The sequence below is a fragment of the Bos taurus genome, chromosome 24 (genome assembly GCF_002263795.3).
Source record: "Bos taurus isolate L1 Dominette 01449 registration number 42190680 breed Hereford chromosome 24, ARS-UCD2.0, whole genome shotgun sequence".
Lineage (NCBI taxonomy): Eukaryota > Metazoa > Chordata > Mammalia > Artiodactyla > Bovidae > Bos > Bos taurus.
Genome location: NC_037351.1, coordinates 48,614,881 through 48,629,293, shown reverse-complemented (window position 1 = coordinate 48,629,293; position 14,413 = coordinate 48,614,881). Strand labels below are relative to the sequence as shown.

At 55.6% G+C, this 14,413-nt stretch overlaps 1 protein-coding gene across 4 annotated transcripts in view; it reads left to right on the top strand.

The window, feature by feature from the left end:
- The first annotated feature begins 286 nt into the window (after nucleotides 1-286).
- Nucleotides 287-14,413, top strand: part of SMAD7 (SMAD family member 7) — a 30,310-nt gene continuing 16,183 nt past the window's right edge. The window contains exons 1-3 of one of the 4 annotated variants that reach the window (XM_005224232.5): nucleotides 287-2,496; nucleotides 3,837-3,890; nucleotides 9,567-9,638. In XM_005224232.5, coding sequence (XP_005224289.1) covers nucleotides 1,884-2,496; nucleotides 3,837-3,890; nucleotides 9,567-9,638 — 739 coding nt within the window. In that variant the 5' untranslated portion in view covers nucleotides 287-1,883. Of the gene's footprint in view, nucleotides 2,497-3,836; nucleotides 3,891-4,444; nucleotides 4,484-9,536; nucleotides 9,639-14,413 lie in introns of all 4 variants that reach the window. The other 3 variants (XM_005224231.5, NM_001192865.1, XM_010818909.4) reach the window with 3 other exon arrangements.

Here is a 14,413-nt window from a genome sequence, read left to right as displayed (position 1 = left end):
GAAATAGCTTTTAGAAACCCGATCTGTTGTTTGCGAAACACAATCGCTTTTTTTTTTTTTTTTTTTAAAGCGACAGGGTGTCTAGACGGCCACGTGACGAGGCCGGAGCCGGGCGCGCCACTGCGCAGTGGAACCAGCAGAGCAGAGGGCCCGGGGGGGGGGGGGGGGGGGGAGGCGGGGAGGAGGCGGCGGCGGCGGCTGGGGGGCGGGGGAGGGAAGGGGGAGGAAGGGGGAGGGAAGGGGGCGGGGGCGGGAGGCCTTGCGGGAGGCGGCGAGCCCCGGGCACACTCGCTCGCCTGCTCGGCGCACGGAGGAGCCTGTCCCCGAGCCGCGCCAGCCGAGCCAGCCGGGCGCCGTGCTCGGTCCGCTCGCCGCGCCGGAGAGAGCTGCCCGAGACGAGAGCCAGCCCGCCGGCGCCGAGCTGCCGAGCGCCCGGCCCAGGAGCCCCTGAGTGCGGCGCGGCGAACCCCGGGCGGCGGCAGAAGGACCCGAGTGCCAGGAGAGGGCGGACGGGGGGACAAGGAGGCTCCCGGCCGCGACGAGGAGAGTCTCTCGGAGAAGGCGGCGTGAGGGACAACCGGGGCCTCCAGCCGCCGCAGCCGAGTCGGGGCGAGCAGCCTTTTACGGGGAGCCCCGGCGGCCAGCCGCAACCCGGGGAGGGGGCGCCGGTGGCCCCCGCGCTAGAGAGCAGAGGGCGACAGCGCGCCGCCCGCCAGGGGCCCGCCGCGGCCGCCGCGCCGCCCTCCCCCGCGCTGTCAGCCCCGCGGGGCGCAGCCGCCGCCGCCGCAGCATCTTCTGCCCCTGCGCCCCCGCCAGCCCCAAGGAAGTCCCCGCCGACGACCGGGGCCCCCGGGAACGCAAGAGGAAAGGCCAGAGACTCCCCTGAACCACCCAGATGCGAAGGATTGAAGCAGCCTAGCCAAAGCTTTCTGTGGATTAAAAAATATATATATAGGATTTTTTTTTTTTTCTTGGCAGAAGAAAAGGAGAGGAAGATCAGCGGGGCTCTGCAAGGAAAAAAGGGGGATGTAACTCGTGGATACGTTTTTTTTCCACCCCTCAAACGTCTCATTCTACTTTGTAAACATTTTCTTTTTTTAAACCCCAGCTCCAGCCGGACGCCCCCAGACCTCCGGGGTGCGAGGAGGTGGTGTTTTTCATTTGGGGCTTTGCATGTTTGGTTCTTAGATTTTGAGAGAGCCTCCTTATTTCGCCAGACATCTCATGTGGGGTGAAGTCCACTCAGCCCCCTCCCCCGAGTCTTCGTGTGCACGGAATTCAAGGAGATCCGGTTACTAAGGATATAGAGGAAAAAAATAAATCGCGTGCCTGCTTTTTTTTTTTTAATTGCTTCTCCCCACCCCCAAATTAAGTTGCTTAGCAAGGGGGAAAGAGGTTTTTTCCTCCTTCCAGCAGCCCTGCCGAACGCCTTTCGTTTTTTGCCGCCGCGGATCTTTCATGTAGGCAGCCGAGGCTGGCGAGCCCGACACTCGGGAGCCACTGCGGGGGGGCCTCTTTTTGGGGAGGCGCCGACCCGGGTAGGCTTCGCCGCCCCCAGGGAAGCGGCGGCCGCGTTCCTCCGGGGTGCGCCGGGGCCCGAGAGCGGCGCACGGCGCGGGCCGCGCGGGGTGGGGCAGCCGGAGCGCAGGCCCCCGAGCCCCGGCGGGCGCCCCCGGGCCCCCGCGCGCGCTCCGGCCTCCGGGAGACTGGCGCATGCCACGGAGCGCCCCTCGGGCCGCCGCCGCTCCTGCCAGGGCCCCTGCTGCTGCTGCTGTCGCCTGCGCCTGCTGCCCCAACTCGGCGCCCGACTTCTTCATGGTGTGCGGAGGTCATGTTCGCTCCTTAGCCGGCCAACGACTTTTCTCCTCGCCTCCTCGCCCCGCATGTTCAGGACCAAACGATCTGCGCTCGTCCGGCGTCTCTGGAGGAGCCGTGCGCCCGGCGGCGAGGACGAGGAGGAGGGCGCGGGGGGAGGCGGAGGAGGAGGCGAGCTGCGGGGAGAAGGGGCGACGGACGGCCGGGCGCATGGGGCCGGCGGCGGCGGCGCAGGCAGGGCTGTCTGCTGCCTGGGCAAGGCGGTGCGAGGTGCCAAAGGTCACAACCATCCCCACCCCCCAGCCGCGGGCGCCGGCGCGGCCGGGGGTGGCGAGGCGGATCTGAAAGCGCTCACGCACTCGGTGCTCAAGAAACTGAAGGAACGGCAGCTGGAGCTGCTGCTCCAGGCCGTGGAGTCCCGCGGCGGTACGCGCACCGCGTGCCTCTTGCTGCCCGGCCGCTTGGACTGCAGGCTGGGCCTGGGGGCGCCTGCCGGCTCGCAGCCGGCGCAGCCGCCCTCCACCTACTCGCTCCCCCTCCTGCTGTGCAAAGTGTTCAGGTGGCCGGATCTCAGGCATTCCTCGGAAGTCAAGAGGCTGTGTTGCTGTGAATCTTACGGGAAGATCAACCCCGAGCTGGTGTGCTGCAACCCCCATCACCTTAGCCGACTCTGCGAACTAGGTAAGAAGTTGATCCACGCCCACCCGCCGGTGCCCCCCCTTCCCCCCGGCACTCAGGTGGGGGGAAGAAAAGCCCGATTGGGCTGTGGGTTAGTGCAGCCACCACGCCGGAGGGGTGTGTGTACATTTCCTCCTGGGAGGAGATTTGGGGGACAAAGGTGTAGAGAGGGGACCCGGGGAAACTGGAAAGGCATTCCCTCGGGGTTCCCTTCCAGTTTTCTCTCCTCGGTGGCCCCAAGGGCGGGGGGGTGGTGCCTCTGGGCCCTACTCATTCATGCCCATATTCTGCAGACATGGGGTTATTTCCGGATCAGCCAAGGGGGTGCAGAGAGAAGTGTGTGGGGGGGTCACGCCTCCCCCGCACGGCGAGAGGCGTTGAGGTGTGTGGCCGACTTGGATTCGGTCCAAGCCCGCCAAGGAAGGCTCGGAGAAGAGGTAGTAAAGGCTGGAGAGGAAGGCTCCCCTTTAGGAAGGAAGGGGGAGCGTCACGTCGGGCGCAAGGGGCCAGGAAGCCTACCCTGGCCGGCGCAGCTTTGGGTTTTGAGGCAGAGAGAGCAGGATAGGAGGCCGAGCTGGATACCTGCTCCCAGCTCCGCCAGCCCGGGGTGAGAGAGAACAGGCAGTCAGGGGAAGTTGGGTGTCTCCTACTTTCTTCCAGCGCAGGAGAGAGAGCAGTGTAACCGACTGTTGGATGGTTTGCCCCCAGACTACTGAGTTGGGCCCTGGGCTCCTCCGTTGAGACCCCGGGGTCCTTCTCCTTTATGCTCCCAGCCTTCTCCATTGCATCCCTTTTCTCTGCTTCTTTGTGCGGGGGCGGGGTGCATCTCGGGCGCCCACCGATTCAAGTTCCCCAGCGCCCTTGGGGTGCACCTTCCGGGGAAGCTGGGCAAGGGGGAAGCCCGTGTTCCCCGCGCGGGTGCTGGGCGCAGCGGCGGTGGCGGAGATGAACTGCGCCCCGGGGGGACGGGTCGGGGCGGGGGGTGGCGGAGGGATCAGGGTCTGAAGTTCTCGGACGCTAAGTAGGGGAAGAGGGGGGGCTTCGCCGCCCCCCGCCCCGTGAACTGCGACGTGAGGCGGCCGAGCCGGCGGTTTGCAGCCGGGCCGGCCGAGCGCGGCGGCGGCGGCCGCAGACGTGGAGGAGCGCCGCGCCGAGGCTGGCGCCAGGCGGCCTCTTTTGTTTATCTGACAGCTAAATATCAAGGCAATCACCGCCTCGCGGCCCTGCCTCCAACCCCCACAGCTAAGACAAACAGTTGGGCTAAAAGAATGCCTCTGTTATCATAAGTTTCTATCTCTCTCTCAGGGCTCAGCCTTTATTTTCTCTTTCTTTTTTAATTCCAGAGTCTCCCCCTCCTCCTTACTCCAGATACCCGATGGATTTTCTCAAACCAACTGGTGAGTAGCTGATTTTAAAAATATCCTTCCTGTCTTAAGTTAGAAATGGAGGCTGTAGAACGCGGATTTGTGTGTCTAGGCAGCGGCTTGGGGAGACTCTGGACTTGCCCTGAGGTGGTTATAGGTTTCCTCTGTTGGCAATTTGGTGGATTTTTTTTTTTTCTTTTTCTTTTCTTGTTGTGACTGGAGCTGGAGGTAATGTGTGTGTGTGTGTGTGTGTGTGTGTGTGTGTGTGTGTGTGTGTGTGTGTCTACATATATGTCTTTCTTTTTGCAAAGATGTTTCTTAGGTATGCTTTCCATTTTGTTCATTTTTTTCTTGTATTTGTACTCCATAACCCAAGCTGGCTCAACTCAGAGCGTGGACTCTGGCGCATGCAGGTCTAGGGAGGCAAATGGGACAGGGTGATGGGAAACGTGGGAGACTCTGTGAGTGCCAGAAGTATCAGTGGGGAGATTGGAGAGCCCGATGGGAGAGAAGACTGTTTAGAAAAGTGTAGAGATGACCTCGGTTTGGGGCAAGAGAATAGAAAATTTAAGGAGTAAAGGCAACAGCCCCCTCCCCCCCTCCTAGTTTTCTCAGAATTCCTAGTGGGGGCCATAAAAGTGTTTAGCATAGCTCTGGCCTGCCTGTCGCTTTGTCACTGGATGGCATTCGGCCAGGGCAGAAGCCCCACTTGAGGCTGGCACCAGCCCTGTTGCGTTTGTCTGCATTCAACTTCTGGCTGGCAGTGCAGGGGAGAAGAGAGGAGGGACCACAGAGCTGGGAGGCAGCTCCGATGGGCCCTTGTTTCCTGGAGCCCTTTCTTACAGCGGGGAGGTTCCTGTGCCTGCAAGTCTGAGTTGTAACTGTGGTCTCTGCCGGTGCCTGAGAAATGCAGTGCTTGTGACAGTCTTATTTTGCCAGGGTTCTGGGAGAAGGAGAAATGAAGGGTTGGGCCCCATTTCCCTCTTGGAATTCTACAGGTCCTTCCGCCTCATGAGTTTTGGCTGTTGGGCCTTTCCCCCCACTAATTAAAAGTTTTGCTGGGGCGTTGTCCTAAATTAAATACTTTAATGAATGGTGTAAGCGAAGCCCATGGTCTCCAGCCAGCCCTCCCTGACTCCACACTCCCTCCAGTCGGAAGGCGTTGCTGCTTGCCTGGTGCCTGTCTAATAAGTGGCCTGCGAAGCATATGATATTTTGCTTTCGATTTACAAAACACCAGATAAATGGTCATTAATGAGGAGATAAACCAGCTCTGTATTTGTAACAAACGTTAACTGAGATTACCAAGGTCTGTTTTCTCCAAGAATGTAACTTGACTGGGTTTTTGGCATCAAGGCTCAAGAATTCTTTTATGAGCTTAGTTCTCCAAGGGGCCCTCTCTCTCCTGCTTTTTGTTTTTCCTTCTGTAGTCTTCAAATGTGGAGGTTTTCCTTAAAAGAGAGAAGAGAGAGGCCAGTCATCTTGGCCCCAGGGTTAAAGACGACTGGGGGAACTGTTCCGAGAGAAACTTCCTATCACCATAGGAAAGAAGGCCCACGTTCTTTGGGGTTTCCTGCAGAGATAGTGGGAGGCTCTGTCCACCGGATTCAAGCAGTGACCATCTCAGGCCAGGACCTCATTTTCAGCAAATGGAGTGATATATTTATTCATTAGCAAGTGTTGACATTAGGTAGCAGAATGTGTGTAAACAAGAGAAGCCACAAAGACAGGAATGCGCCATTTCCAAGGGGGAGAAGAGTTCTCCGGATCAGCCAATAGGAAGTGATTAACCTGCCAATCGGAAACTCAGACAGCTGGTTACTCACCCAAAATGTTTGTGTAAAACAAAACAACAACAAAAGAACAAACAAAAAAGTAGGTTCCCCCCCCCAGCCCTGCAAACTCAGAAAACCCTGAAATTAAAAAAAAGCGTAACGAAAAGTAGCATCCTGCTGTAAGGACATGAGGGTGCTAGTAGGTGAAGCCCCCGTGTCTCCTGACGCACTGGAGGACAGCCAGGGCTGGCTGTGCTGGCTGCTGTGGCCAGGGGCACAGATGCGATGCTGCCCCAGGTTTCTCTTTGCCTTGCACATTGCGGAGAGTATTTGGCTGGGGATTTAGATCAGCTGCTCACACTAAAGTTTCCGAGTCCAGGTTGAATTTTCGGCCTTGGGTTACTAGGTGAGAAGCAGCCGTAAGGTTTACAATGGAACGTTATTAAAATCTTAACCAGTTGCACAACTAAGGGAATCTCTTCTGCAAAGTCTCCAGCATGGGCAGAGGCGGTGGGAAGGGGCTGGGGCCTGGTCTCCCTGCAGCCTTTGGAGGAACTGGTGGTCCTGGTTTAGTCATTAAGTCGTGTCCAACTCTCGGCGATCCCACAGACTGTAGCCCACCAGGCTCCTCTGTCCATGGGATTTCCCAGGCAAGCATACTGGAGTGGGTTGCCAGTTCCTTCTCCAGGGGATCTTCCTGACCCAGGGATCGAACCTGGGTCTCCTGCATTGTAGGCGAACTCTTTATGGAGTGAGCCACCAGGGAAGCCTTTGGAGGAATGCCAGGGCTAAAAGTTGGGAGTTCCATTTTGCTATGGTTCAAGCCGTTCCACTGCGGCCTCTGGGATGGCCCGGCTTTGGTAGACCTGATTGCTAGGTGGTTCGAAGTCAGCAGGATCTTCTGAGAAGGGGCGCTCGCCATGGCTAAAGGAAGGAGCACGGTGTCTGTGACATGAGGCTTTCAGAAGTCATGGCACCTATCCACCCTTATCACACCAGGGGTGAGAGCAGGTTATTAGAATGAGATCGCAGTTTATGGAGTGGGAATGCTGTGTGGGCTCTACTTCCTGTTTCCTCTGTATCTGAAGGTCTGAACTATTTGAAGAATGTCTTGGGGTGGGAGGGGGGCTGATGTTGCTGGGTATATGCTCCTTGCTTAGGCCAGGGACCCTGGTGACCAGTGCCTCTTGGCAGATCAGGCCTCCAAAGCCTAGTTGAGAAGTCTGAGACCTTGCTCTGCACTTATTTTTTCAACTCAGGCCGCTCTTTTTCAGGCCTGTTTTTAAATCTAGAAATGATCGAAGCAATTAGATGATGCATTCATTCACTCATTTGTTGGTTTGTTCATTCATTCAGTCATTCTACAGGCCTGATGATATGCCTGCCTAAAATGCACTGCTGATTCCGATGCACCGGTTTCTCCTTCTGTAACCAGGGCTGTGGGTTGGGGCAGAGCTTAGGGTATAGTGGTGGGCGGGGGAACTCCTCTGTGCCAGATGGTACTTAGGAAGCTCAGAACTAAGTTGACAAGACGATGCTGGCTGTCGGGAAACCATTCTTTGAGAGAAGAGGGCGTCCCCAGCTTTGTCACCTTGTATCCCTTGCAGCAGCTCATTCGAGGCCCACGTCTTCAAGGGCTCTCTTGCTGCTGGGACAGGGAAATGAGTCTCCCACAGAACCCAGCACTTCTGGGGAGCAGGTGACACAGCAGAAGCTGACACCCTGACTTGGGAGAGCTATCGCAGCGAAGCTCTTTTTTTTGTGGGTGAGAGACGGAGGTGTGGCCTCTTGGCCCTTTACTAGCCTGGCAGGACCTAGATGATGCTGAAGACTGTCTCAGCCCGACTACCCGCAGGGAAGAGAGTGAGGCCTGCTGGGGAGGAGAGGGCTGAACCCTTGGGTAGGGCCCCGCTCACCGGGTGGCCCCTTGGGCTACTCAGTGACGCCTCAGTTTACCTAGGTACGTGTCAAACAGGTATACCTTGCTCCTTCACAGAGGTGGTAGGGAGACCTAATTAATGTTTGTAAATCCCTCCCGAGATCAAAGGCGCTGCACAAAGGGCAGAGCACCATTTCATAGAAACGCTTGTGGTTGCTGGTGTGGAGCTGGCTTACCTTTGATCTGAGACCGGCTGACAGCCCTGTTCGCGGTCCCAGCTCTACCCCGAGATGCCGGGCCCTTCCTTTGAAACACACCTTGCCCCTGGGATTCAGCCAGCCAGAGTTGGGGGCAGTGGGGGCTGGCCAAAATCATCGTGTTTAAATGTGGGGGTGTCTTCCGTTTCACGGGGAGCCTGTCTCTCCTTCAGGGTGAAGGCCATTGGAGTAGTTTGGAAAGTGCAGGGTATACACTCTTTAAGCAGCAACTCCATTTCCTGCCTGCCCCTATTGTTTTCCATTTGATTAAGTGTATCCTGTAACACTGTATATTCCTGTTAGGAATTAAACTTTACCCTGATACAATGAGATTACCCACATGGTCTTTTCTGTCTCCCCTGCCTGATGCTGCCACTCCTCGGCCCACCCTTCCCCTGTGGAGGAGAATTCTTGGAAAGTTGTTCTTGCACCTGAGGGAGAATGCAAGAGCGGGATTAGAGAGAGAACCTGAGACTGGGGGTGGGGTGGGAGGGTGGCAAGCCCAGCCCCATCCCCTTTTTACCCAGGGAATGGACACAGCTGCTAGGTCTCTAGAGAGCTCCATGGCTCCTTGCCTCTGGGCTCCTCTTTCCCTTGGCTTCCTATTTGCCGTCTTGGCTAAGCGGTTCCAGTGGGAAACTGGTAATGCACACTCCATGGACATCCTGCTAGTGACCTGGAGAAGGAGGGTCTGGGATTTGCACCATCTGACCCGGTGTGACTGCTTTGGAGCCAGGATGCTCCTTTCCTGAGCTGGCCTTTCTCTGGATTTCCTAAGTTTGGCATTGGCAGTAATGCCCGATACACTTATGGGGTCTTGTGTGTTTTTGTTTCATGGGACTAATTAGTTGTGGTTCGTAGCCATTATTTTTTGTTTTAATTGCTTGGAGGGAGGTTGTGGAGTCTATTTCTCAGCTGGAATCGTCATTATCCTCATTAACATTTAGGTCACTATGCTGAGCACCTGAGGGTGACACAGACATTGAAGAGAAGGTTATAGACTAGTTCAGGCAGACAGGATCTGAAGGTAAAAGATCAGGAAAGACATCGGAAGGCAACTCCGCAAGTGCTGGGTGCCAGAAAGATTTTATAGGGATGGAGGGCAGGGAGCCTTGCAGGTCTGGGGTTGCCCAGGAAAGTTTCCACCCATGGGGAGTTTTTGGATTAGGTCTGGAAGGAGCTGGGAGCCTTGCTGAGAATGTCCTCTGTTCTCTTGACTTGAGGGGGCTTCACCCAGGCGCGTACATGAATAAGATTATTTGAGTCGTACTTGAGATTTTCTTGCACTTACTCTACCTCTGTTAGAAAGGGAAACGCAGTCCCTTCAGCCCAACACCCGTTTCTTCTTAAAGAACTGGGAAGTCTGTCTGTAAACAGGTGAGAGTGGTGGCGAGGGCCACTGGATCCAAGCAAAGAGGCCGTGCCCTTGATCTTGCCCCGAGAAAGGTGGCTGGGAGAGAACACGGGCCTCCTTTGACCTTGGGAACTACCTGGTTTCCTCAATGGGGGACTTGCAATAAAAGAAAAAAATTCCAGCAGTCTGTGATCGAGTCTGACTTGACGAATGATTAACTGGCTGCCGGGAGCCCAGACGGGTGACAAGGTGCTGTGGTCTGTCTCATGATGGGTAGCAAAGCCTGAGCAGCACATTAATAATCAGCATCGTGGCTGGGAGTTAGCCGTTTGGAATGTGTGGTTTCTCTTTAATGCTGCTTAGAATGTGCTTAAAAATTAATCTTGGTGTACTTATTTATTTATTTGTGTATTTATTTCTCTCTCCTTCTCAAATCCACAGCAGACTGTCCAGATGCTGTGCCTTCCTCCGCTGAAACAGGGGGAACGAATTATCTGGCCCCTGGGGGGCTTTCAGGTGAGACGCTTTTCTCTTATTTTCCCGGGGATTCCAAGGCCTCCTGAAATGACTGGAGATTTTGGAGGACCAGAGGTGGCCTTCTGCCACCCCAGCTGGTCTAGAGTTAATCCACGTTTTTATGTGCATTAAACTGGACGTTTCTGCGCTGACTCCCGTCGCCCTTCAGCTCGAGGTTCTTGGCCTGCCCCATAGATGTGGAAATGGGGGCCACCTGGGTGTGGGCTGTGTTTCTGAGTTGTTGTTAAGCAGCCCCCTGCTGGAGGGGCTTCGCTTGGTGACTCTGGTGTTCTTAGTTCTTGGGTTTAAGCTCTTCTCTTGCTCTCAGTGCATCAGGTGCCTTGAAGGGAAGGGATCCACCTTTTGGAAACTTGTAGAAGATAGATCCTGGGTGTAGGATGGGAGTTTAGAGAAGACAACCTCGGTGCTTCTCTGCCCATCCTGCCTCCCGGTCGAGCTTCCGGCTGGAGTCTACAGTGTGTGTTGGGGATGGATGGATGGATGGGTCACTGCAGATAGCAGGCGCTGACACTGAGCCAGCAGGGAAGGTGTCCCTCAGGGCCCACAGGTGTGAGCGAGGGGCCTGAAATTTGCCCCGGCTAGAGGGTTATGGAATTGGGTGAGGGGCACTGGGTAGCCCGAGCATCCTTGTCACTGAGAGACGGGAGAAGAGAGTGATAAACTTGGAGATGCTCATTACCTATGTAAGTGGGAGACATTTCCATTTTGTTCTAAAGATGTCCTGTTTCCACCTGCTTTTCCCACCCCAGTATGCATGCCATCACAGGATTTTCTAACAACTAGCTAAAACAAGAGGGGAAGTAACCTGGGGGAGAAAAGAGAAGATCCAGTAGAGTCCTGGGCATTTGCCTTTGGGACATTCGTGTAGGTGGGATCATGGCAGTGCAGATGGAAGCTGTAAAGCGCTTCTGAGAGGGGACTTCTAACTGGTCAAGTGTCAGTCAGTCTTGGTTCCTCCCAGCCAGTTCCCGCTGCAGGAATTGATCTTGCCGAGAATGTCTTCAGGGAGACCCTTGTTTGTTTTGATTTCAGCACAGTATATACTCTGGCTGTTATCTGAGACAGAGGGTATTGTTTACTCAAAGCTCCTAATGAGAGCTGAGCAGGAAAAAAGAGGAACCCAGAGAGGGCAGGGGGCTAGGGGGCGTGAGGATGAGCGTGGACCATGGTGGCGGAGGAGGAAAGAACATACAGGGATGTGTGAGTTGTGTCTCTTCTGCTTTCTAAGGCTGAGAGGGTTCCGGAAAGAAAGAAGGCCAAGGAGGAGGAAGGGGTCTGGGCGAAATCGTGCACTCAGGATGTTGTTAGACGGTTTTATTTTTTAAATCCTGAATGTGCAGGAGGAGTCCCAGCCCCTCCGAACCACATGAAATAAGCAAGGGAAGTGGTAGCTTTTGAAAGGGGGCTTTTCGGAAGGTTTATCTCCTTGATAACATCTTGTCTGTCTCCTCTGCTGGAGGAAGTGACGACACCAGCCTCCTTTCCCGGCCCCAGAGCCAAACGGTGTGACAGTGTTGCCCCTTCTGAGATGGGTGGGCTTCCGAGAGTTTTTCTAGTCCTGGAAAGACACTGGGGGTAAAGCAATGATGAACCCCCAACCCCCATAGTAACTGCAGTCAATGAATGAGGAGCTGCTAGGAAGGAGTGCTTGTCTCTGAAGGGCTAGCATGGTTCAAGGGAACTGCAGAAAGAAAAAAAAAAGTGATGGGGGGGGCTCCACATGAAGGAGCATTTGTTTTGAATTTTAGCTCTTGATTTACTAATTCCCAAGGCTTCAAAGTTTGAGCTCTTTCTTCTTTCCGTTCAGAGTTGGAGCGGTTTATTAATAATGTGCTGTGGGGGGAAATTGAAGAAACTGTTTCTTGGGTTGTTGCCAGTGGTTTGGGGGTATCTGGAGGGGAGGCAATGGGCGCTGAGAAAACCCAGGGCTCCCATCTCTGCAGTGAGAATGTCCCCCCACCCCCCGCAAAAGATGACTAGTGGCCCAGGTCCAAGGTGGAGGGTTTTGCAAATGGAGAATGCCCAAACCTCCTCCTTTCAAAGAAGTTGATCTTTCCATGGGGGGTGGTAGGGTGGGGGTGGCCAGGATGAGGCCAGTTGAGGGGGGGTGCATTAGCTGAATGAGGCAGGGCTGGGTAGGGGAAGAAAGAAGGCTGGAGGGGGTGTGCCTGCCGTGCTGAGGGCCAGGCCAAGTGGGCATCAAGGTGGGGAGCAGGGAAAGCGCCCACACGCCCCTGCCCCCACCTCCCCCTGGAAATCACCTCTCTGAGTGTCTCTTTCACAGGCCCCCGCGTGCTGTTTTCCTTCCTGTCCTGCCCTGGCTGAGAGCGGGCCTAATGAATGGGGCTCAGTTTAGGGTGGGAGGAAGGTCGGCAGCAGGAGCCAGGGCTTGATTCTCTTGGCAGGGGAAGAAGGGAAAGAAAAAACAGTGGTGTGAAAACCTGGTGTCTCGGAGGTGGGGGTGGGGGTGTGCTTGAAGGCACGCCCCTCCTGAGATGCCGGGGTGACTCCAAGGCTGGCCCTTCCCTTTCCTGCGAGGAAGGGGAGTGGGCGGGCAGGCGCTCTGGGAGCCGGCCCGCTGGCTGCAGGTTGGAATTCCAGCCGCGCAGCGCGGGACTGGCCGGTGAGACACAGGCCCGAGCCTCTGGGACTCAGTGAAACAGACCCCACCCCTGCAAGTTTCCTCAGTCTGGGAAAACGGCACACATTTTTAGAAGGCTGTGACTCGGTTCCAGGAGATTGTACTTTCATTTCTGACAGCCGGCTCTTCGAGACAGATGGATTGCTCGGTGCCTGGTTGTGTGTGTGTGTGTGTGTGCGCGCGCGCGTGCGTGTACACGCATGCATGCGTGTGTGCGGGCTGCAGACGTACAGATAGACAGTCCCGTGCACGCACACATGAATGGGCAGATGCCCGTGGGCAGGCTCTGGGTAGGCCTGGGTCCCTCTCACGCGGGTGTCGGTGAATGACAGACAGCTCCTCCTTGAGGATGTGTGCTTGGGGCCCGGGGAGTGTTTATGGACTGGTTCTGAATCGTGATCGTAGGTGTCGTACTTCTTGAAAGACGTGTAGAACAAATCCTGTTGTTGGCATGCATCCTGGGCCAGGCGTCCCCACCTTGGAGAGGTCTGACATCGATGGGAAGCTTCTGGGTTCAGCTTGGTGGTGGAAATGGAAAAGATTTACTTGCAGAGCTTTCTCTGTATCACTGGTAATTGAAAGCATGCGTTTGAAACTGTCATCTTTGCAGCCTCCATCTGCAGTTTGGGGGCGGTGGGGGAGCTTTCATTCAGCTTGTCTGCTGTCCTGATTTGGGGCGGGGGAGGTGGGGGTGTTGAAGGAGTACCGCCTCACTTGTGAGTTGGGGTTGTTCAGCTGCAGAACCTTCATATATTGATGTCTGAAGCTGGTTGGGCCTCCCTGGTGAAGGGCAGGGATTAGAGGCCAGCGTCGTTCATTGTCATTTAAATTTCAAAATGGGGCTTCCCAGGTGGCACTTGTGGTAAAAGAACCCACCTGCCAATGCAAGAGGCATAAGAGATGCTGGTTTGATCCTTGGAAGAGGAAGTGGCAACCCACTCCAGTATTCTTGCTTGGAGAATCCCATGGACAGAGAAGCCTGGCAGGCTACAGCCCATGGGGTCACAGAGAGTCGGACACGACTGAAACAACTTAGCAAGCAAGCAGAACTTCAAAAACGGTGCCACTTTCGAGGAGGGCTTCCCTGATAGCTCAGTTGGTAAAGAATCTGCCTGCAATGCAGAAAACTCCTGGTTTGATTCCTGGGTCGGGAAGATCCGCTATAGAAGGGTTAGGCTACCCACTCCAGTATTCTGGGCTTCCCTTGTGGCTCAGCTGGTAAAGAATCCACCTGCAGTGTGGGAGACCTGGGTTCGATCCCTGGGTTGGGAAGATCCCCTGGAGAAGGGAAAGGCTACCCACTCCAGTATTCTGGCCTGGAGAATTCCATGGACTGTACAGTCCATGGGGTTGCAAAGAGTCGGACACGACTGAGCAACCTTGACTTGGAGGGTGGTGGGAGGCAGTGGAGACCTAGTATGGATGTGTCTGGTGGAGGGGGCTGAGCCAGCCCTCTCTTGCCTGTGCAAAACCATGCTCGTTGGAGACACGGTTCTACCAGCCCAGGGGAGGCCTGCTTCTTTGCCAAGGTCTTCAGATCCATGTATCACTTCTAGTTCTGGGTGATGGGAGTGCCCTTAGGCCAGCATCCATTCCAGGAACGGTTCTTTCCTCTTCTTTGATGCCTGCTGGTGTCTCTGAGAGCCTCAGAGGAGAGTCTTCAAGAACACCTGCATGATATGAAACCGTGGTCCTGGCTCCGTCCACCGTCAACTTGGGCCCAAACCCAAGGAGCTTAGGCAAGAGCGTTCCATCCTGTTTTTAAGGAACGTTATTCAGCTGCGTTTGTTGTCTGGTTGGGAACAGTGATGGCAAACTGGGGATTTGGCCTGGGTGCCTATGTGTGTGTGTGTTTTAATGTCCCCTTCCTGTGCCTGGTAACAGGCAACTTGTGGTTTCTCTGGTATCTGCCATGGGGAGTGGGGTGGGGGTGGGTTGAGTTCATCTAAGTGGCCAAGAGCGCGGGCTTTGGGGTTGTCAGACGGAGCAGCCCATGTGACCGTGAGCAAGCCCCTTATCTACCCACTCCCTTTCCTTCACGCCACTGTGAAGAGTGACAGTCTGGATCTCTGGGGACCCACACATCCCCTAGTGCCAACCTGATGACTCAGGC